We start from the raw sequence: 22,008 nt of genomic DNA, 5'->3' as shown, positions 1-22,008 counted from the left end.
GACAGGGAGTGTTTGTGTGTGACAGGGGGCTGTGTGTGTGTGACAGGGGGTGTTTGTGTGTGACAGAGGGCTGTGTGTGTGACAGGGGGTGTTTGTGTGTGACAGGGGGCTGTGTGTGTGTGACAGGGAGTGTTTGTGTGTGACAGAGGGCTGTGTGTGTGACAGGGGGTGTTTGTGTGTGACAGAGGGCTGTGTGTGTGACAGGGGGTGTTTGTGTGTGACAGGGGGCTGTGTGTGTGTGACAGGGAGTGTTTGTGTGTGACAGAGGGCTGTGTGTGTGACAGGGGGTGTTTGTGTGTGACAGGGAGCTGTGTGTGTGTGACAGGGGGCTGTGTGTGTGACAGGGGGTGTTTGTGTGACAGGGGGCTGTGTGTGTGACAGGGGGCTGTGTGTGTGACAGGGGGCTGTGTGTGTGACAGGGAGTGTTTGTGTGACAGGGGGCTGTGTGTGTGACAGGGGGCTGTGTGTGTGACAGGGAGTGTTTGTGTGACAGGGAGTGTTTGTGTGTGACGGGGCTGTGTGTGTGACAGGGGGTGTTTGTTTGTGACAGGGGGCTGTGTGTGTGCCAGGGGGTGTTTGTGTGTGACAGGGAGTGTTTGTGTGACAGGGAGTGTTTGTGTGTGACGGGGCTGTGTGTGTGACAGGGGGTGTTTGTTTGTGACAGGGGGCTGTGTGTGTGACAGGGAGTGTTTGTGTGACAGGGAGTGTTTGTGTGACAGGGAGTGTTTGTGTGTGACAGGGAGTGTTTGTGTGTGACGGGGCTGTGTGTGTGACAGGGAGTGTTTGTGTGACAGGGAGTGTTTGTGTGTGTGACAGGGGGTGTTTGTGTGTGTGACGGGGCTGTGTGTGTGACAGGAGGTGTTTGTTTGTGACAGGGAGTGTTTGTGTGTGACAGGGGGCTGTGTGTGTGACAGGGAGTGTTTGTTTGTGACAGGGGGCTGTGTGTGTGACAGGAGGTGTTTGTTTGTGACAGGGAGTGTTTGTGTGTGACAGGGGGCTGTGTGTGTGTGACAGGGGGCTGTGTGTGTGACAGGGGGTGTTTGTGTGACAGGGGGCTGTGTGTGTGACAGGGGGCTGTGTGTGTGACAGGGAGTGTTTGTGTGACAGGGGGCTGTGTGTGTGACAGGGGGCTGTGTGTGTGACAGGGAGTGTTTGTGTGACAGGGAGTGTTTGTGTGTGACGGGGCTGTGTGTGTGACAGGGGGTGTTTGTTTGTGACAGGGGGCTGTGTGTGTGCCAGGGGGTGTTTGTGTGTGACAGGGAGTGTTTGTGTGACAGGGAGTGTTTGTGTGTGACGGGGCTGTGTGTGTGACAGGGGGTGTTTGTTTGTGACAGGGGGCTGTGTGTGTGACAGGGAGTGTTTGTGTGACAGGGAGTGTTTGTGTGACAGGGAGTGTTTGTGTGTGACAGGGAGTGTTTGTGTGTGACGGGGCTGTGTGTGTGACAGGGAGTGTTTGTGTGACAGGGAGTGTTTGTGTGACAGGGAGTGTTTGTGTGTGTGACAGGGGGTGTTTGTGTGTGTGACGGGGCTGTGTGTGTGACAGGAGGTGTTTGTTTGTGACAGGGAGTGTTTGTGTGTGACAGGGGGCTGTGTGTGTGACAGGGAGTGTTTGTTTGTGACAGGGGGTGTTTGTGTGTGACAGGGGGCTGTGTGTGTGTGACAGGGGGTGTTTGTGTGTGACAGGGGGCTGTGTGTGTGTGACAGGGGGCTGTGTGTGTGACAGGGGGTGTTTGTGTGACAGGGGGCTGTGTGTGTGACAGGGGGCTGTGTGTGTGACAGGGAGTGTTTGTGTGACAGGGGGCTGTGTGTGTGACAGGGGGCTGTGTGTGTGACAGGGAGTGTTTGTGTGACAGGGAGTGTTTGTGTGTGACGGGGCTGTGTGTGTGACAGGGGGTGTTTGTTTGTGACAGGGGGCTGTGTGTGTGCCAGGGGGTGTTTGTGTGTGACAGGGAGTGTTTGTGTGACAGGGAGTGTTTGTGTGTGACGGGGCTGTGTGTGTGACAGGGGGTGTTTGTTTGTGACAGGGGGCTGTGTGTGTGACAGGGAGTGTTTGTGTGACAGGGAGTGTTTGTGTGACAGGGAGTGTTTGTGTGTGACAGGGAGTGTTTGTGTGTGACGGGGCTGTGTGTGTGACAGGGAGTGTTTGTGTGACAGGGAGTGTTTGTGTGACAGGGAGTGTTTGTGTGACAGGGAGTGTTTGTGTGTGTGACAGGGGGTGTTTGTGTGTGTGACGGGGCTGTGTGTGTGACAGGAGGTGTTTGTGTGTGACAGGGGGCTGTGTGTGTGACAGGGAGTGTTTGTTTGTGACAGGGGGCTGTGTGTGTGACAGGAGGTGTTTGTTTGTGACAGGGAGTGTTTGTGTGTGACAGGGGGCTGTGTGTGTGACAGGGAGTGTTTGTTTGTGACAGGGGGCTGTGTGTGTGCCAGGGGGTGTTTGTGTGTGACAGGGAGTGTTTGTGTGACAGGGAGTGTTTGTGTGTGACGGGGCTGTGTGTGTGACAGGGGGTGTTTGTTTGTGACAGGGGGCTGTGTGTGTGACAGGGAGTGTTTGTGTGACAGGGAGTGTTTGTGTGACAGGGAGTGTTTGTGTGTGACAGGGAGTGTTTGTGTGTGACGGGGCTGTGTGTGTGACAGGGAGTGTTTGTGTGACAGGGAGTGTTTGTGTGACAGGGAGTGTTTGTGTGTGTGACAGGGGGTGTTTGTGTGTGTGACGGGGCTGTGTGTGTGACAGGAGGTGTTTGTTTGTGACAGGGAGTGTTTGTGTGTGACAGGGGGCTGTGTGTGTGACAGGGAGTGTTTGTTTGTGACAGGGGGCTGTGTGTGTGACAGGAGGTGTTTGTTTGTGACAGGGAGTGTTTGTGTGTGACAGGGGGCTGTGTGTGTGACAGGGAGTGTTTGTGACAGGGGGCTGTGTGTGTGACAGGAGGTGTTTGTGACAGGGGGCTGTGTGTGTGACAGGGGGTGTTTGTGTGTGACAGGGGGCTGTGTGTGTGACAGGGGGTGTTTGTGTGTGACGGGGCTGTGTGTGTGACAGGAGGTGTTTGTGACAGGGGGCTGTGTGTGTGACAGGGGGTGTTTGTGTGTGACAGGGAGTGTTTGTGTGTGACAGGGGGTTGTGTGTGTGTGTGTGACAGAGGGCTGTGTGTGTGACAGGGGGTGTTTGTGTGTGACAGGGGGTTGTGTGTGTGTGTGACAGGGGGCTGTGTGTGTGTGTGACAGGGGGCTGTGTGTGTGTGTGTGTGACAGGGGGCTGTGTGTGTGTGTGTGTGACAGGGGGCTGTGTGTGTGTGTGTGAGAGGGGGCTGTGTGTGTGTGTGTGACAGGGGGCTGTGTGAGTGTGTGTGACAGGGGGCTGTGTGTGTGTGACAGGGAGTGTTTGTGTGTGACAGGGGGCTGTGTGTGTGTGACAGGGGGCTGTGTGTGTGTGACAGGGAGTGTTTGTGTGTGACAGAGGGCTGTGTGTGTGTGACAGGGAGTGTTTGTGTGTGACAGAGGGCTGTGTGTGTGTGACAGGGAGTGTTTGTGTGTGACAGAGGGCTGTGTGTGTGACAGGGGGTGTTTGTGTGTGACAGAGGGTTGTGTGTGTGACAGGGGGCTGTGTGTGTGTGACAGGGGGCTGTGTGTGTGTGACAGGGGGCTGTGTGTGTGTGACAGGGAGTGTGTGTGTGTGTGACAGGGGGCTGTGTGTGTGTGACAGGGAGTGTTTGTGTGTGACAGGGGGCTGTGTGTGTGTGACAGGGAGTGTTTGTGTGTGACAGGGGGCTGTGTGTGTGTGACAGGGAGTGTGTTTGTGTGTGACAGAGGGTTGTGTGTGTGACAGGGGGCTGTGTGTGTGTGACAGAGGGTTGTGTGTGTGACAGGGGGCTGTGTGTGTGTGTGACAGGGAGTGTTTGTGTGTGACAGGGGGCTGTGTGTGTGTGACAGGGAGTGTTTGTGTGTGACAGGGGGCTGTGTGTGTGTGACAGGGGGCTGTGTGTGTGTGACAGGGAGTGTGTGTGTGTGACAGGGGGCTGTGTGTGTGTGACAGGGGGCTGTGTGTGTGTGACAGGGAGTGTTTGTGTGTGACAGGGGGCTGTGTGTGTGTGACAGGGAGTGTGTGTGTGTGTGACAGGGAGTGTGTGTGTGTGACAGAGGGTTGTGTGTGTGACAGGGGGCTGTGTGTGTGTGTGACAGGGAGTGTTTGTGTGTGACAGGGGGCTGTGTGTGTGTGACAGGGAGTGTTTGTGTGTGACAGGGGGCTGTGTGTGTGTGACAGGGGGTGTTTGTGTGTGACAGGGGGCTGTGTGTGTGTGACAGGGGGCTGTGTGTGTGTGACAGGGGGTGTTTGTGTGTGACAGAGGGCTGTGTGTGTGACAGGGGGTGTTTGTGTGTGACAGGGGGCTGTGTGTGTGTGACAGGGAGTGTTTGTGTGTGACAGAGGGCTGTGTGTGTGACAGGGAGTGTTTGTGTGTGACAGAGGGCTGTGTGTGTGACAGGGGGCTGTGTGTGTGTGACAGGGGGTGTTTGTGTGTGACAGAGGGCTGTGTGTGTGACAGGGGGTGTTTGTGTGTGACAGGGGGCTGTGTGTGTGTGACAGGGAGTGTTTGTGTGTGACAGAGGGCTGTGTGTGTGACAGGGGGTGTTTGTGTGTGACAGAGGGCTGTGTGTGTGACAGGGGGTGTTTGTGTGTGACAGGGGGCTGTGTGTGTGTGACAGGGAGTGTTTGTGTGTGACAGAGGGCTGTGTGTGTGACAGGGGGTGTTTGTGTGTGACAGGGGGCTGTGTGTGTGTGACAGGGGGCTGTGTGTGTGACAGGGGGTGTTTGTGTGACAGGGGGCTGTGTGTGTGACAGGGGGCTGTGTGTGTGACAGGGAGTGTTTGTGTGACAGGGGGCTGTGTGTGTGACAGGGGGCTGTGTGTGTGACAGGGAGTGTTTGTGTGACAGGGAGTGTTTGTGTGTGACGGGGCTGTGTGTGTGACAGGGGGTGTTTGTTTGTGACAGGGGGCTGTGTGTGTGCCAGGGGGTGTTTGTGTGTGACAGGGAGTGTTTGTGTGACAGGGAGTGTTTGTGTGTGACGGGGCTGTGTGTGTGACAGGGGGTGTTTGTTTGTGACAGGGGGCTGTGTGTGTGACAGGGAGTGTTTGTGTGACAGGGAGTGTTTGTGTGACAGGGAGTGTTTGTGTGACAGGGAGTGTTTGTGTGTGACAGGGAGTGTTTGTGTGTGACGGGGCTGTGTGTGTGACAGGGAGTGTTTGTGTGACAGGGAGTGTTTGTGTGTGTGACAGGGGGTGTTTGTGTGTGTGACGGGGCTGTGTGTGTGACAGGAGGTGTTTGTTTGTGACAGGGAGTGTTTGTGTGTGACAGGGGGCTGTGTGTGTGACAGGGAGTGTTTGTTTGTGACAGGGGGCTGTGTGTGTGACAGGAGGTGTTTGTTTGTGACAGGGAGTGTTTGTGTGTGACAGGGGGCTGTGTGTGTGACAGGGAGTGTTTGTTTGTGACAGGGGGCTGTGTGTGTGACAGGAGGTGTTTGTTTGTGACAGGGGGCTGTGTGTGTGACAGGGAGTGTTTGTGTGACAGGGAGTGTTTGTGTGTGACGGGGCTGTGTGTGTGACAGGAGGTGTTTGTGACAGGGGGCTGTGTGTGTGACAGGGGGTGTTTGTGTGTGACAGGGGGCTGTGTGTGTGACAGGGGGTGTTTGTGTGTGACGGGGCTGTGTGTGTGACAGGAGGTGTTTGTGACAGGGGGCTGTGTGTGTGACAGGGGGTGTTTGTGTGTGACAGGGGGCTGTGTGTGTGACAGGGGGTGTTTGTGTGTGACGGGGCTGTGTGTGTGACAGGAGGTGTTTGTGACAGGGGGCTGTGTGTGTGACAGGGGGTGTTTGTGTGTGACAGGGAGTGTTTGTGTGTGACAGGGGGTTGTGTGTGTGTGTGTGACAGAGGGCTGTGTGTGTGACAGGGGGTGTTTGTGTGTGACAGGGGGCTGTGTGTGTGTGTGACAGGGGGCTGTGTGTGTGTGTGACAGGGGGCTGTGTGTGTGTGTGTGTGACAGGGGGCTGTGTGTGTGTGTGTGTGTGTGTGACAGGGGGCTGTGTGTGTGTGTGTGTGACAGGGGGCTGTGTGTGTGTGTGTGAGAGGGGGCTGTGTGTGTGTGTGTGACAGGGGGCTGTGTGAGTGTGTGTGACAGGGGGCTGTGTGTGTGTGACAGGGAGTGTTTGTGTGTGACAGGGGGCTGTGTGTGTGTGACAGGGGGCTGTGTGTGTGTGACAGGGAGTGTTTGTGTGTGACAGAGGGCTGTGTGTGTGTGACAGGGAGTGTTTGTGTGTGACAGAGGGCTGTGTGTGTGTGACAGGGAGTGTTTGTGTGTGACAGAGGGCTGTGTGTGTGACAGGGGGTGTTTGTGTGTGACAGAGGGTTGTGTGTGTGACAGGGGGCTGTGTGTGTGACAGGGGGCTGTGTGTGTGTGACAGGGGGCTGTGTGTGTGTGACAGGGAGTGTGTGTGTGTGTGACAGGGGGCTGTGTGTGTGTGACAGGGAGTGTTTGTGTGTGACAGGGGGCTGTGTGTGTGTGACAGGGAGTGTTTGTGTGTGACAGGGGGCTGTGTGTGTGTGACAGGGAGTGTGTTTGTGTGTGACAGAGGGTTGTGTGTGTGACAGGGGGCTGTGTGTGTGTGACAGAGGGTTGTGTGTGTGACAGGGGGCTGTGTGTGTGTGTGACAGGGAGTGTTTGTGTGTGACAGGGGGCTGTGTGTGTGTGACAGGGAGTGTTTGTGTGTGACAGGGGGCTGTGTGTGTGTGACAGGGGGCTGTGTGTGTGTGACAGGGAGTGTGTGTGTGTGTGACAGGGGGCTGTGTGTGTGTGACAGGGAGTGTTTGTGTGTGACAGGGGGCTGTGTGTGTGTGACAGGGAGTGTTTGTGTGTGACAGGGGGCTGTGTGTGTGTGACAGGGAGTGTGTGTGTGTGTGACAGAGGGTTGTGTGTGTGACAGGGAGTGTGTGTGTGTGACAGAGGGTTGTGTGTGTGACAGGGGGCTGTGTGTGTGTGTGTGACAGGGAGTGTTTGTGTGTGACAGGGGGCTGTGTGTGTGTGACAGGGAGTGTTTGTGTGTGACAGGGGGCTGTGTGTGTGTGACAGGGAGTGTTTGTGTGTGACAGGGGGCTGTGTGTGTGTGACAGGGAGTGTTTGTGTGTGACAGGGGGCTGTGTGTGTGTGACAGGGAGTGTGTGTGTGTGACAGAGGGTTGTGTGTGTGACAGGGGGCTGTGTGTGTGTGTGACAGGGAGTGTTTGTGTGTGACAGGGGGCTGTGTGTGTGTGACAGGGAGTGTTTGTGTGTGACAGGGGGCTGTGTGTGTGTGACAGGGAGTGTGTGTGTGTGTGACAGAGGGCTGTGTGTGTGACAGGGGGTGTTTGTGTGTGACAGAGGGTTGTGTGTGTGTGACAGGGGGCTGTGTGTGTGTGTGACAGGGAGTGTTTGTGTGTGACAGAGGGCTGTGTGTGTGTGTGACAGGGGGCTGTGTGTGTGTGTGACAGGGGGTGTTTGTGTGTGACAGGGAGTGTTTGTGTGTGACAGGGGGCTGTGTGTGTGTGACAGGGGGCTGTGTGTGTGTGTGACAGGGGGTGTTTGTGTGTGACAGGGGGCTGTGTGTGTGTGACAGGGAGTGTTTGTGTGTGACAGAGGGCTGTGTGTGTGACAGGGAGTGTTTGTGTGTGACAGAGGGCTGTGTGTGTGACAGGGGGTGTTTGTGTGTGACAGGGGGCTGTGTGTGTGTGACAGGGAGTGTTTGTGTGTGACAGGGGGCTGTGTGTGTGTGACAGGGGGTGTTTGTGTGTGACAGGGGGCTGTGTGTGTGTGACAGGGGGCTGTGTGTGTGTGTGACAGGGGGTGTTTGTGTGTGACAGAGGGCTGTGTGTGTGACAGGGGGTGTTTGTGTGTGACAGGGGGCTGTGTGTGTGTGACAGGGAGTGTTTGTGTGTGACAGAGGGCTGTGTGTGTGACAGGGAGTGTTTGTGTGTGACAGAGGGCTGTGTGTGTGACAGGGGGCTGTGTGTGTGTGACAGGGGGTGTTTGTGTGTGACAGAGGGCTGTGTGTGTGACAGGGGGTGTTTGTGTGTGACAGGGGGCTGTGTGTGTGTGACAGGGAGTGTTTGTGTGTGACAGAGGGCTGTGTGTGTGACAGGGGGTGTTTGTGTGTGACAGAGGGCTGTGTGTTTGACAGGGGGTGTTTGTGTGTGACAGGGGGCTGTGTGTGTGTGACAGGGAGTGTTTGTGTGTGACAGAGGGCTGTGTGTGTGACAGGGGGTGTTTGTGTGTGACAGGGGGCTGTGTGTGTGTGACAGGGGGCTGTGTGTGTGACAGGGGGTGTTTGTGTGTTACAGGGGGCTGTGTGTGTGTGTGACAGGGGGCTGTGTGTGTGTGACAGGGGGCTGTGTGTGTGTGTGTGACAGGGGGTGTTTGTGTATGACAGGGGGCTGTGTGTGTGACAGGGGGTGTTTGTGTGTGACAGGGGGCTGTGTGTGACAGGGAGTGTTTGTGTGTGACAGAGGGCTGTGTGTGTGACAGGGGGTGTTTGTGTGTGACAGAGGGCTGTGTGTGTGACAGTGGGTGTTTGTGTGTGACAGGGGGCTGTGTGTGTGTGTGACAGGGGGCTGTGTGTGTGTGACAGGGAGTGTTTGTGTGTGACAGGGAGTGTTTGTGTGTGACAGAGGGCTGTGTGTGTGACAGGGGGTGTTTGTGTGTGACAGGGGGCTGTGTGTGTGTGACAGGGAGTGTTTGTGTGTGACAGAGGGCTGTGTGTGTGACAGGGGGTGTTTGTGTGTGACAGGGGGCTGTGTGTGTGTGACAGGGGGCTGTGTGTGTGACAGGGGGTGTTTGTGTGTGACAGGGGGCTGTGTGTGTGTGTGACAGGGGGCTGTGTGTGTGTGTGTGACAGGGAGTGTTTGTGTGACAGGGAGTGTTTGTGTGTGACAGGGGGCTGTGTGTGTGTGACAGAGGGCTGTGTGTGTGACAGGGGGTGTTTGTGTGTGACAGGGGGCTGTGTGTGTGTGACAGGGAGTGTTTGTGTGTGACAGAGGGCTGTGTGTGTGACAGGGGGTGTTTGTGTGTGACAGAGGGCTGTGTGTGTGACAGTGGGTGTTTGTGTGTGACAGGGGGCTGTGTGTGTGTGTGACAGGGGGCTGTGTGTGTGTGACAGGGGGCTGTGTGTGTGTGTGTGACAGGGAGTGTTTGTGTGACAGGGAGTGTTTGTGTGTGACAGGGGGCTGTGTGTGTGTGACAGAGGGCTGTGTGTGTGACAGGGGGTGTTTGTGTGTGACAGGGGGCTGTGTGTGTGTGACAGGGAGTGTTTGTGTGTGACAGGGGGCTGTGTGTGTGTGACAGGGGGTGTTTGTGTGTGACAGGGGGCTGTGTGTGTGTGACAGGGGGCTGTGTGTGTGTGTGACAGGGGGTGTTTGTGTGTGACAGAGGGCTGTGTGTGTGACAGGGGGTGTTTGTGTGTGACAGGGGGCTGTGTGTGTGTGACAGGGAGTGTTTGTGTGTGACAGAGGGCTGTGTGTGTGACAGGGAGTGTTTGTGTGTGACAGAGGGCTGTGTGTGTGACAGGGGGCTGTGTGTGTGTGACAGGGGGTGTTTGTGTGTGACAGAGGGCTGTGTGTGTGACAGGGGGTGTTTGTGTGTGACAGGGGGCTGTGTGTGTGTGATAGGGAGTGTTTGTGTGTGACAGAGGGCTGTGTGTGTGACAGGGGGTGTTTGTGTGTGACAGAGGGCTGTGTGTGTGACAGGGGGTGTTTGTGTGTGACAGGGGGCTGTGTGTGTGTGACAGGGAGTGTTTGTGTGTGACAGAGGGCTGTGTGTGTGACAGGGGGTGTTTGTGTGTGACAGGGGGCTGTGTGTGTGTGACAGGGGGCTGTGTGTGTGACAGGGGGTGTTTGTGTGTGACAGGGGGCTGTGTGTGTGTGTGACAGGGGGCTGTGTGTGTGTGACAGGGGGCTGTGTGTGTGTGTGTGACAGGGGGTGTTTGTGTATGACAGGGGGCTGTGTGTGTGACAGGGGGTGTTTGTGTGTGACAGGGGGCTGTGTGTGACAGGGAGTGTTTGTGTGTGACAGAGGGCTGTGTGTGTGACAGGGGGTGTTTGTGTGTGACAGAGGGCTGTGTGTGTGACAGTGGGTGTTTGTGTGTGACAGGGGGCTGTGTGTGTGTGTGACAGGGGGCTGTGTGTGTGTGACAGGGAGTGTTTGTGTGTGACAGGGAGTGTTTGTGTGTGACAGAGGGCTGTGTGTGTGACAGGGGGTGTTTGTGTGTGACAGGGGGCTGTGTGTGTGTGACAGGGAGTGTTTGTGTGACAGGGAGTGTTTGTGTGTGACAGGGGGCTGTGTGTGACAGGGGGTGTTTGTGTGTGGCAGGGGGCTGTGTGTGTGTGACAGGGGGCTGTGTGTGTGACAGGGGGTGTTTGTGTGTGACAGGGGGCTGTGTGTGTGTGTGACAGGGGGCTGTGTGTGTGTGTGTGACAGGGAGTGTTTGTGTGACAGGGAGTGTTTGTGTGTGACAGGGGGCTGTGTGTGTGTGACAGAGGGCTGTGTGTGTGACAGGGGGTGTTTGTGTGTGACAGGGGGCTGTGTGTGTGTGACAGGGAGTGTTTGTGTGTGACAGAGGGCTGTGTGTGTGACAGGGGGTGTTTGTGTGTGACAGAGGGCTGTGTGTGTGACAGTGGGTGTTTGTGTGTGTGACAGGGGGCTGTGTGTGTGTGTGACAGGGGGCTGTGTGTGTGTGACAGGGGGCTGTGTGTGTGTGTGTGACAGGGAGTGTTTGTGTGACAGGGAGTGTTTGTGTGTGACAGGGGGCTGTGTGTGTGTGACAGAGGGCTGTGTGTGTGACAGTGGGTGTTTGTGTGACAGGGAGTGTTTGTGTGACAGGGAGTGTTTGTGTGTGACAGGGGGCTGTGTGTGTGTGACAGGGGGCTGTGTGTGTGTGGCAGGGAGTGTTTGTGTGACAGGGAGTGTTTGTGTGTGACAGGGGGCTGTGTGTGACAGGGGGTGTTTGTGTGTGGCAGGGGGCTGTGTGTGTGTGTGTGACAGGGGGTGTTTGTGTGTGACAGGGAGTGTTTGTGTGTGACAGGGGGCTGTGTGTGTGTGACAGGGGGCTGTGTGTGTGACAGGGGGCTGTGTGTGTGACAGGGGGCTGTGTGTGTGTGACAGAGGGCTGTGTGTGTGACAAGGGGCTGTGTGTGTGTGACAGGGAGTGTTTGTGTGTGACCGGGGGCTGTGTGTGTGTGACAGGGGGCTGTGTGTGTGACAGAGGGCTGTGTGTGTGTGACAGGGGGCTGTGTGTGTGACAGGGGGCTGTGTGTGTGACAGAGGGCTGTGTGTGTGTGACAGGGAGTGTTTGTGTGTGACAGAGGGCTGTGTGTGTGACAGGGGGTGTTTGTGTGTGAGAGAGGGCTGTGTGTGTGACAGTGGGTGTTTGTGTGTGACAGGGGGCTGTGTGTGTGTGGCAGGGAGTGTTTGTGTGACAGGGAGTGTTTGTGTGTGACAGGGGGCTGTGTGTGACAGGGGGTGTTTGTGTGTGGCAGGGGGCTGTGTGTGTGTGTGTGTGTGACAGGGGGTGTTTGTGTGTGACAGGGAGTGTTTGTGTGTGACAGGCGGCTGTGTGTGTGTGACAGGGGGCTGTGTGTGTGACAGGGGGCTGTGTGTGTGTGACAGAGGGCTGTGTGTGTGACAAGGGGCTGTGTGTGTGTGACAGGGAGTGTTTGTGTGTGACAGGGGGCTGTGTGTGTGTGACAGGGGGCTGTGTGTGTGACAGGGGGCTGTGTGTGTGTGGCAGGGAGTGTTTGTGTGACAGGGAGTGTTTGTGTGTGACAGGGGGCTGTGTGTGACAGGGGGTGTTTGTGTGTGGCAGGGGGCTGTGTGTGTGTGTGTGACAGGGGGTGTTTGTGTGTGACAGGGAGTGTTTGTGTGTGACAGGGGGCTGTGTGTGTGTGACAGGGGGCTGTGTGTGTGACAGGGGGCTGTGTGTGTGACAGGGGGCTGTGTGTGTGTGACAGAGGGCTGTGTGTGTGACAAGGGGCTGTGTGTGTGTGACAGGGAGTGTTTGTGTGTGACCGGGGGCTGTGTGTGTGTGACAGGGGGCTGTGTGTGTGACAGAGGGCTGTGTGTGTGTGACAGGGGGCTGTGTGTGTGACAGGGGGCTGTGTGTGTGACAGAGGGCTGTGTGTGTGTGACAGGGAGTGTTTGTGTGTGACAGAGGGCTGTGTGTGTGACAGGGGGTGTTTGTGTGTGAGAGAGGGCTGTGTGTGTGACAGTGGGTGTTTGTGTGTGACAGGGGGCTGTGTGTGTGTGGCAGGGAGTGTTTGTGTGACAGGGAGTGTTTGTGTGTGACAGGGGGCTGTGTGTGACAGGGGGTGTTTGTGTGTGGCAGGGGGCTGTGTGTGTGTGTGTGTGACAGGGGGTGTTTGTGTGTGACAGGGAGTGTTTGTGTGTGACAGGGGGCTGTGTGTGTGTGACAGGGGGCTGTGTGTGTGACAGGGGGCTGTGTGTGTGTGACAGAGGGCTGTGTGTGTGACAAGGGGCTGTGTGTGTGTGACAGGGAGTGTTTGTGTGTGACAGGGGGCTGTGTGTGTGTGACAGGGGGCTGTGTGTGTGACAGGGGGCTGTGTGTGTGTGACAGGGGGCTGTGTGTGTGACAAGGGGCTGTGTGTGTGACAAGAGGTTGTGTGTGTGACAGTGGGCTATTTGTGTGTGAGTGTGACAGGGGGCTGTGTGTGTGACAAGGGGCTGTGTATGAGTGACAGGGGGCTGTGTGTGTGTGACAGGGGGCTGTGTGTGTGTGACAGGGGGCTGTGTGTGTGACAAGGGGCTGTGTGTGTGACAAGAGGTTGTGTGTGTGACAGTGGGCTATTTGTGTGTGAGTGTGACAGGGGGCTGTGTGTGACAAGGGGCTGTGTATGAGTGACAGGGGGCTGTGTGTGTGTGACAGGGGGCTGTGTGTGTGTGACAAGAGGTGTGTGTGATGGGGCTGTGTGTGTGACAGGTGGCTGTTTGTGTGTGATGGGGGTCTGTGTGTGTGACTAAGGGGGCTGTGTGATTGAAATGGATATATTTGTGAGACTTGGGAGAATCTCTGTAAGGATAATAGAATATAGGAGCATACACGTAGAGCTGTTTCATTAAGGGAGATTTGTGCACGGCAACAGTGAATAAGGGATGAGTAAAGGAGACATATATGTAGACAAAAGGGTTTTACAAAACATATGTTATCAATATTTATTTATTTCTGCTTTTGTATCAAGACCATATAATGATTGCTTGTGCCACCGGTGTTTTTCAGGTCCAGTGAGTCTCCATATTGCTTTATGGAGGAGAATATATAAAGGCACAAGGCTGCCATTATGGAAAGTCCCCACATTAGCAGGAGCATGGGAATTCCAGCTCACCACCCAGGTAACTTGTTTGTATTACAATAAAAATATCAGTAAATCTAATTCCCATGACTCTCAGGGGCAGAAAGGAGAGACAGAAGCGGCTTCTCAGTTGTGTTTTTTTAAGACGTCTAACAATCGTTTTGTTTGATTCTGTTCTATGTTATAAAAAGAAAGAAGAAGACGCGCAAATGGTTTATAGATTTTTTTTAATTTTAATGTTTCCAAATTCATCATCTCAAAATACCATCATGGCTGTTCCCGTTAAATATTTATCCACTGCACATCATATCAAAACACATCAAATATATCATTTTAAAGTCAATCATTTGGGCTTATCTTCAAATTCAGCTACAAGTGAAAATGATATGTAAGTTTATAAATATCATGTAGGAACAATATTAGTTTGTGTTATTATATGAAGACAGAGGCAAATTGTAAAATGTCATCTGTTAGAATTTATCGTCCATATTTTCCGTAACATTCTAAACAGGGCCTTTTTTTTAGCAACTATAGGTGTTATCATTTATTTGTATAGAACCACAACATTCCGTAGCAACTGCTGTTAATAAATTCTTAACAATACAGTGCACAGATGTGTCTTATTCAGCTAATGTAATCCTCATTTTGTTAACTGTATAAATACAGGTACATATCTCCAAATCTGGAATTCCAAAATCCAGACTTATTCCGAAATCCAAGCTTTTTCCTTAGTGTTTTAAAAATAAAAATATTACAAATACAATTTTCCCAACCGTAAGTCAAAAAAACAAACCAAAAGACGCAAGTAGAGAAGATTGTGTGTTCTAAAATGCAAATTATAGTCTATAATACCTTATTGATTACAGTACTGTACTATGTATCCAAAAGTATTTAAAATGATTTAAAACTACCTTTATGTATAAGATATATTATAACATGTAAATATTGCCTAAATCAGGGTTCTTCAAATTACGGGTCAGGACCCATTACTGGGTCGCAACACCATATTTACTGGGTCACGACTTGTGTGTGTGTTGTAGGAGTGTGTGTGGTGTGTGTTATAGAAGAGTGTGAGTGTTATATGAGAGTGTGTGTGTGTTTTATAAGAGTGTGCGTGGTGTGTAGGAGAGTGTGTGTGTTGTAGAAGAGTGTGTGTTTTATAAGAATGTGCGTGTATGTGTTGTAGAAGTGTGTGTTTTATAAGAGTGTGTGTGTTTTATAAGAGTGTGCGTGGTGTGTAGGAGAGTGTGTGTGTTGTAGAAGAGTGTGTGTTTTATAAGTGTGTGTTGTAGAAGTGTGTGTGTTTTATAAGAGTGTGTGTGGTGTGTGTAGAACAGTGTATGTGTTTAATAAGAGTGTGTAGTGTGTGTTGTATAAGAGTGTGTGTTTTATAAGAATGTGCGTGTATGTGTTGTAGAAGTGTGTGTTTTATAAGAGTGTGTATGTTGTAGAAGAGTGTGTGTTTAATAAGAGTGTTTGTGGTGTGTGCTTTATAAGAGTGTGTGTGTGTTGTAGAAGAGTGTTTGTTTTATAAGAGCGTGTGTGTTGTAGAAAAGGATGTTTGATAAGAGTGTGTGTAGTGTGTGTTGTAGAAGAGTGTGTGTTTTATAAAAGAGTGTGTGTTTTATAAGAGTGTGTGTGTTGTAGAAAAGGATGTTTGATAAGAGTGTGTGTAGTGTGTGTTGTAGAAGAGTGTATGTGTTTAATAACAATAATAAGAGTGTTTGTGGTGTGTGCTTTATAAGAATGTGTGTGTGTTGTAGAAGAGTGTGTGCTTTATAAGAGCGTGTGTGTTGTAGAAAAGGATGTGTTTTATAAGTGTGTGTGTGTTTGTTTTTATAAGAGTGTGTGTGGTGTGTAGAAGTGTGTGTGATTTATAAGAGTGTGTGTAGTGTGTGTTGTAGGAGAGTGTGTGTGGTGTGTGTAATAAGAGTGTTTGTGGTGTGTGCTTTATAAGCGTGTGTGTGTGTGTTGTAGAAGAGTGTGTGTGTGGTGTGTTTTATAACAGTGTGTGTGTTTTATAAGAGTTTGTGTGGTGTGTGTTGTAGAAGAGTGTGTGTGTTTAATGAGTGTTTGTGGTGTGTGCTTTATAAGAGTGTGTGGTGTGTGTTGTAGAAGAGTGTGTGTTTTATAAAAGAGTGTGTGTTTTATAAGAGTGTGTGTGCTGTGTGTTGTAGAAGAGTGTTTGTGTTTAATAAGAGTGTGTGTGGTGTGTGTTGAAGAGTGTGTGTGTTTTAAAAGAGTGTGTGTGCTGTGTGTTGTAGAAGAGTGTTTGTGTTTAATAAGAGTGTGTGTGGTGTGTGTTGAAGAGTGTGTGTGTTTTATAAGAGTGTATGCGGTGTATGTTGTAGAAGAGTGTGTGTTTTTATAAGAAAGTGTGTGTTTTATAAGAGTGTGTGTGGTGTATGTTGTAGAAGAGTGTGTTTTATAAGAGTGTTTGTGGTGTGTGTTGTAGAAGAGTGTGTTTTATAAGAGTGTTTGTGGTGTGTGTTGTAGAAGAGTGTGTTTTATAAGAGTGTTTGTGGTGTGTGTTGTAGAAGAGTGTGTTTTATAAGAGTGTTTGTGGTGTGTGTTGTAGAAGAGTGTTTGTGGTGTGTGTTGTAGAAGAGTGTGTTTTATAAGAGTGTTTGTGGTGTGTGTTGTAGAAGAGTGTGTTTTATAAGAGTGTTTGTGGTGTGTGTTGTAGAAGAGTGTGTTTTATAAGAGTGTTTGTGGTGTGTGTTGTAGAAGAGTGTGTTTTATAAGAGTGTTTGTGGTGTGTGTTGTAGAAGAGTGTGTTTTATAAGAGTGTTTGTGGTGTGTGTTGTACCGTCAACTGAAAGTCAGTAGTTATGGGTTTTACGTTACAAAGCTGTAGCATAAAACTCATAACTAAAGTGCTAAAAAGTACACTAACATCCATAAACTACCTATTAACCCCTAAACCGAGGCCCTCCTGCATCCCAAACACTAAAATAAATTATTAACCCCTAATCTGCCGCTCCGGACATCGCCGCCACTATAATAAACATATTAACTCTCGCATCGCAAACACCAGTTAAATATTATTAACCCCTAATCTGCTGCCCCCAATGTCGTCACCACCTACATACACAACCCCTAATCTGCTGTCCCTAACATCGCCGCAACCTACATTACTGTTATTAACCCCTAATCTGCTGCCCCCAAAATCACTGCCAGCTATCTACACTTATTTACCCCGAATCTGCTGCCCCCAATGTCGCCAACACTATACTAAAGTTATTAACCCCTAAACCTAACCCTAAGTCTAACCCTAACGTAACCCTAGCCCTAACACCCACTAACTTTAACATAATTAAAATAATTCCAAATAAAAATTACAATTAATACCTAAATTATCCCTATTTAAAACTAAATAAATACTTACCTATAAAATAAACCCTAAGCTAGTTACAATATAACTAGTAGTTATATTGTATCTAGCATATGTTTTATTTTTATTTCACAGGTAAGTTTGTATTTATTTTAACTAGGTAGATTAGTTATTAAAGTTATTAACTATTTACTAGCTACCTAGTTCAAATAAATACAAACTTGTCTGTAAAATAAAAATAAACCCTAAGCTAGCTACAATGTAACTATTAGTTATATTGTAGCTAGCTTAGGGTTTATTTTATAGGTAAGTATTTAGTCTTAAATAGGAATTATTGAGGTAATAATAGTAATTTTTATTTAGATCTATTTTAATTATATTAAAGTTAGGGGGTATTAGGGTTAGGGGTTAATATATTTATTTAGTGTTAGTGATGTAGGAGGTCAGAGGTTTATGGGTTAATAACTTTAGTATAGTGGCGGCATTGGGGGCGGCAGATTCTGGGTTAATAAGTGTAATGTAGGTGACGGCGACATTGGGGGCGGCAGATTAGGGGTTAATAAGTGTAGGTAGTTGGCGGCGACGTTGGGGGCGGCAGATTAGGGGTTAATAAGTGTAGGTAGGTGTCGGCGATGTTGGGGGCGGCAGATTAGGGGTGTTTAGACTCTGGGTTTATGTTAGGGTGTTAGGTGTAAACATAACTTTTCTTTCCCCATAGGAATCAATGGGGCTGCGTTACGGAGCTTTACGCTCCATTATTGCAGGTGTTAGGCTTTATTTTAGCCGGCTCTCCCCATTGATGTCTATGGGGAAATCATGCACAAGCACGTAAAAGCAGCTCAAAGGAACACTGGTATTTGTGTGCGATATGGACCTCAACGCTGCCATATTGCCTGCTAACGCCGGGTTTTTGCAAACCTGTAATAGCAGCACTATTAAAGGTGAGCGGTGGAAATAACTTGCAAGTTATTACCGAGCCACTCATAACGCAAAACTCGTAATCAGGCCGTGTGTGTTTTATAAGAAAGTGTGTGTTTTATAAGAGTGTGTATGTTGTAGAAGAGTGTGTGTTTAATAAGAGTGTTTGTGGTGTGTGCTTTATAAGAGTGTGTGTGTGTTGTAGAAGAGTGTGTGTTTTATAAGAGTGTGTGTGTTTTATAAAAGAGTGTGTGTTTTATAAGAGTGTGTGTTTTATAAGAGTGTTTGTGGTGTATGTTGTAGAAGAGTGTGTGTTTTATAAGAAAGTGTGTGTTTTATAAGAGTGTGTATGTTGTAGAAGAGTGTGTGTTTTATAAGAGTGTGTGTGTTTTATAAAAGAGTGTGTGTTTTATAAGAGTGTTTGTGGTGTATGTTGTAGAAGAGTGTATGTTTTTTTGTGGTGTATGTTGTAGAAGAGTGTGTGTTTTATAATAGTGTTTGTGGTGTATGTTGTAGAAGAGTGTGTGTTTTATAAGAGTGTGTGTGTTTTATAAGAGTGTTTGTGGTGTATGTTGTAGAAGAGAGTGTGTGTTGTAGAAGAGTGTGTGTTTAATAAGAGTGTGTGTGTTTTATAAAAGAGTGTGTGTTTTATAAGAGTGTGTGTTTTATAAGAGTGTTTGTGGTGTATGTTGTAGAAGAGTGTGTGTTTTATAAGAGTGTTTGTGGTGTATGTTGTAGAAGAGTGTGTGTTTTATAAGAGTGTTTGTGGTGTATGTTGTAGAAGAGTGTGTGTTTTATAAGTGTGTCTGTGTGAAGTGTGTTGGGTCCAATTCTAAGAATAGCAAGTGCACACAGCACGCATCAGAAGCCCAACTATACAAGTTATGCTAACATAATGACTGTAGATAGCCATATCTTCCTCAGTAGCAAGTCCAGAATCAATTATTGGGAATTGAAAAACAGTTGCAGCAAACAAGATGTTAAATGGCCATGATACCCAAATGTTGAAACACTTGAAAGTGATGCAGTATAACTGTAAAAAGCTGACTAGAAAATATCACCTGAGCATCCTTATGTAAAAAGAAAGATATTTTACCTCAAAACTTCCTCAGTAGCCACATCCCATTGTAAAGGACTTCTAAGCAGCAAATCAGTATGTCTGTCCCGGGACAGCCGAAGGATTGAGCCTTGTGCACTCTCATGTTATTTCCCTTTTCAGTTTAAGGAATTCTACTATGAAATCTCATGAGAGTTAAGTGAAATCTCATGAGATCACAGTAAAAGAGTTCATGACCTCAGCACTTCGGATGCTGATTGGCTGCTGTTCATTTCTTCATTTATTGTTTTTTACCTGCAGCTGGGCAGCAGCTGAGTATAACTTTTTACACAGAACTTACTCTACTCTGAGCTGAGGAGATTGTGAGATAAAATATCTTCCTTTTTTACATAGAGATGCTCAGGTGATAATTTCCTGTCAGCTTTTTACAGTTATACTGCATCAGTTTCAAGGGATTTAGCATATGAGTATTATGTCCCTTTAATGTATTAGAAAGTATGTTAATTTATTGGAAGACTACAGACAAGTCATTACAAGCTGTGTTGTGACCCTTTTATTCTGCACTATTAAATAACACTCTGTTTATATAGTAGCTCTTCAGTGGTATTATTTTGTAAGCTGTATAAATGTGTCTACAGAACTTGATGTTCAAACGCCTTCAAAATTGAAGGATGAAAATCCAGAGGTGAGGGATCACCAGGAGGTCAAATTAGAGAGACTTCCCAGTATATATCAACTCAGGTGAGTATTAAATAGACAGCGTCATGACCGTTCTTATGTGATCATTACAGCACAATTTATAAAGAAACAAAAAAATGTATATGTTTATATAAAGGAAGAACCTTTACATTTCAAAAAGTCAGTGTTATCTCCTAAGGGTCATCTTCACTCTGTTCCGGTTTACATTTCCAACTAGATTCTCATGATTTATCTGTAGCCAATCAAAAGAGATGTTTGTTACTCTTTGTGCACATTGGTGTGAGAGGGACACAAAAACATTGACCTGTGATATGGCTGCTGGGTAACATTTGTAATATATTTCATGTTTTTTTTGTTATTTTCTTGTTTAGAATGCGGGCGATGCTTTAGCCGGAGTGCAAGTCTGGTTAGGCACCGTCGACTTCACTCGGGGCAAATCGCTAACCTGATAGTTATGTTTGTTTTTGTTTCTGTTTGGATTTGGATCCCCCCCCCCCCCCAGTATTACAGGCTGTATTGCGTATCCAATAGCTGGCCTCATGTATTTCTAGTAAAAATGAAAATAAACCAACCATATCCAGACATGTGCACGCTACCTATTTTAGATATCTCTTCAACAGAGAATAACAAGAGAACAAAGCAAATTTAATAATAGTCATAAATTGGAAACTTATTTTAAAATTGTATTCTCTGTCTGAATCATGAAAGAAAAATGTTGGGTTTCATGTCTTTTAAAGAGTGAATATGTTAATTGTTGCAGCCGTGAAATAACAATTATCATTAACATCTTTATATATATATTTTTTTCTTATCAGATGGATCAGTAAGCATAGTTTCTGAGCAATATAATTCGTGCATATCGGACTATTTGGAAAATAACAATACAACTCTAAGTAAAAATGAGGAACCAGTATCTACAAATATGAATAATTTGTGCAAGAATTTTAGTTATATTGATGATGGTTTTCAGTCAGTTGTAGATCGGAGATTGAAAGAACAATATTTACCTATCAAAGAACCCTGTATATCTCAAGAAGCTGATCTATCAATGGGCAGAGAAAATAAAAATTTTGAATATGTAAATTCATCTCTTAAAACATGTAATAAAGAAACTGATTATGAATCTGAAATTTACAAGAATAATATGATGCACAGTTACAGAGATTCTGATGTAGATTTTCTTGCGTATAATTCACAACTCCTTGCACATCAGAGCATAAACCCAATGGTGAAACCGTTTGCTTGTCTAGATTGTGGGAAACGCTTCAATGAGAGCACTTCCCTAATTAATCATCAAAGAATTCACACTGGAGAAAGACCATTTTCTTGTTTGGAATGTGGGAAATGTTTCACACTGAAGACGCATCTTGTTATACATCAGAGATCTCACACTGGAGAGAAACCTTTCCCTTGCTCAGTTTGTGGGAAACGATTCAACGCAAGTGCGGGTCTTATCAGACACAAGAAAATTCACACTGGAGAAAAACCATTTGAATGTTTGGATTGTGGGAAGTGTTTCAACGCAAAGGCAAGTCTTGCAATACATCAGAAGATACACACAGGAGAAAAGCCGTTTGCTTGTTCCGAGTGTGGAAAACGGTTTAAGTCAAGCACAGACCTTGTTAGGCATCAGAGATCGCATACCGGAGAAAAACCATATCCGTGTTCTGATTGTGGGAAATGTTTTACCATGAAAACACATCTCATTACACATCAGAAGATTCACACGGGTGAAAAGCCGTTTATGTGCATGGATTGTGGGAAATCGTTTACGGAGAAAGGAAGTCTTGTTAGACACCAAGGTGTTCACACTGGAGAGAAACCTTATGTATGTTTAGATTGTGGCAAATGCTTTAGCCTTAATTCTAACCTTATTCGACATCGTAAAATTCATAAGGAAGAGATACCCTTTGCTTGCACTGATTGTGGAAAATGTTTCAGCCAAACCTCAGATCTCATTAAACATCAGCGAATTCACACAGGAGAAAAACCATTTTCTTGTTTAGAATGCGGGCGATGCTTTAGCCGGAGTGCAAGTCTGGTTAGGCACCGTCGACTTCACTCAGGGGGCAAATCACTAACCTGAGACATTTATGCAAAGTATTTCTACAATATATTAACTAGTTAAACGTTTGCTAAAAAGTAAGAAGGAAACAAACTTTTATAATTTGACTCCATAGATGGAAAGAAAAAACTGTACCGATCAACTGTGAAAAAAAGGATATGGGACGTACTTGCAAAGAATTGAATTGCTGTGATTTTAATTATTTTATGAATTACCTTGTGTAATTTATTGAAACTGACAGACCATAGACTTAATAAGATAAATATTGTAACACAATGTTTGTTTTTCATTTATTTATTGTGACATGACAGTGACTTTAACATTTCAATACATTATATAGTTAAAACAAAATCACTGTAGTAAAACATTTTCCATCACTCATATGAAAACACAGCATATATACCTGTTGAGTTATTTATTTATTTATATTGAATCTTAATACAGCAGTATTAATCACATACATATTACTAAATCTCATTGACTTGTAAGTACTATTGGCTGGAATGTACTTCCTGCTAATATTTATTAGCTGATCATGACTTACAACTAACGCGCATCGGCTGAA

At 48.2% G+C, this 22,008-nt stretch overlaps 1 protein-coding gene across 2 annotated transcripts; it reads left to right on the top strand.

The window, feature by feature from the left end:
* The first annotated feature begins 13,158 nt into the window (after nucleotides 1-13,158).
* On the top strand, nucleotides 13,159-21,719 carry LOC128636153 (gastrula zinc finger protein XlCGF8.2DB-like). 2 transcript variants are annotated; one of them, XM_053689203.1, is made up of 3 exons: nucleotides 13,159-13,410; nucleotides 19,318-19,420; nucleotides 20,194-21,719. In XM_053689203.1, exon 3 carries the CDS (start codon nucleotides 20,301-20,303, stop codon nucleotides 21,462-21,464), a length of 1,164 nt encoding a protein of 387 aa, XP_053545178.1. In that variant the 5' UTR covers nucleotides 13,159-13,410; nucleotides 19,318-19,420; nucleotides 20,194-20,300; the 3' UTR covers nucleotides 21,465-21,719. The 2 variants fall into 2 exon arrangements, with proteins under 2 accessions (XP_053545178.1, XP_053545177.1); XM_053689202.1 differs by lacking the exon at nucleotides 19,318-19,420.
* Nucleotides 21,720-22,008: the final 289 nt, after the last annotated feature.

The sequence above is a fragment of the Bombina bombina genome, chromosome 7 (assembly GCF_027579735.1).
Source record: "Bombina bombina isolate aBomBom1 chromosome 7, aBomBom1.pri, whole genome shotgun sequence".
Classification (NCBI taxonomy): Eukaryota; Metazoa; Chordata; class Amphibia; order Anura; family Bombinatoridae; genus Bombina; species Bombina bombina.
The sequence above is the reverse complement of the archived record's forward strand: the minus strand, read 5'-3'. Positions and strand labels throughout refer to the sequence as shown.

What these genes read in the sequence shown, in the direction of transcription:
- LOC128636153 (XM_053689202.1), top strand. Translation starts at nt 13,359, where the DNA reads ATGGAAAGTCCCCACATTAGCAGGAGCATGGGAATTCCAGCTCACCAC. An exon ending in AATTCCAGCTCACCACCCAG is followed by an intron (nt 13,411 to 20,193) that starts GTAACTTGTTTG and finishes TTTTCTTATCAG; the next exon opens with ATGGATCAGTAAGCATAGTT.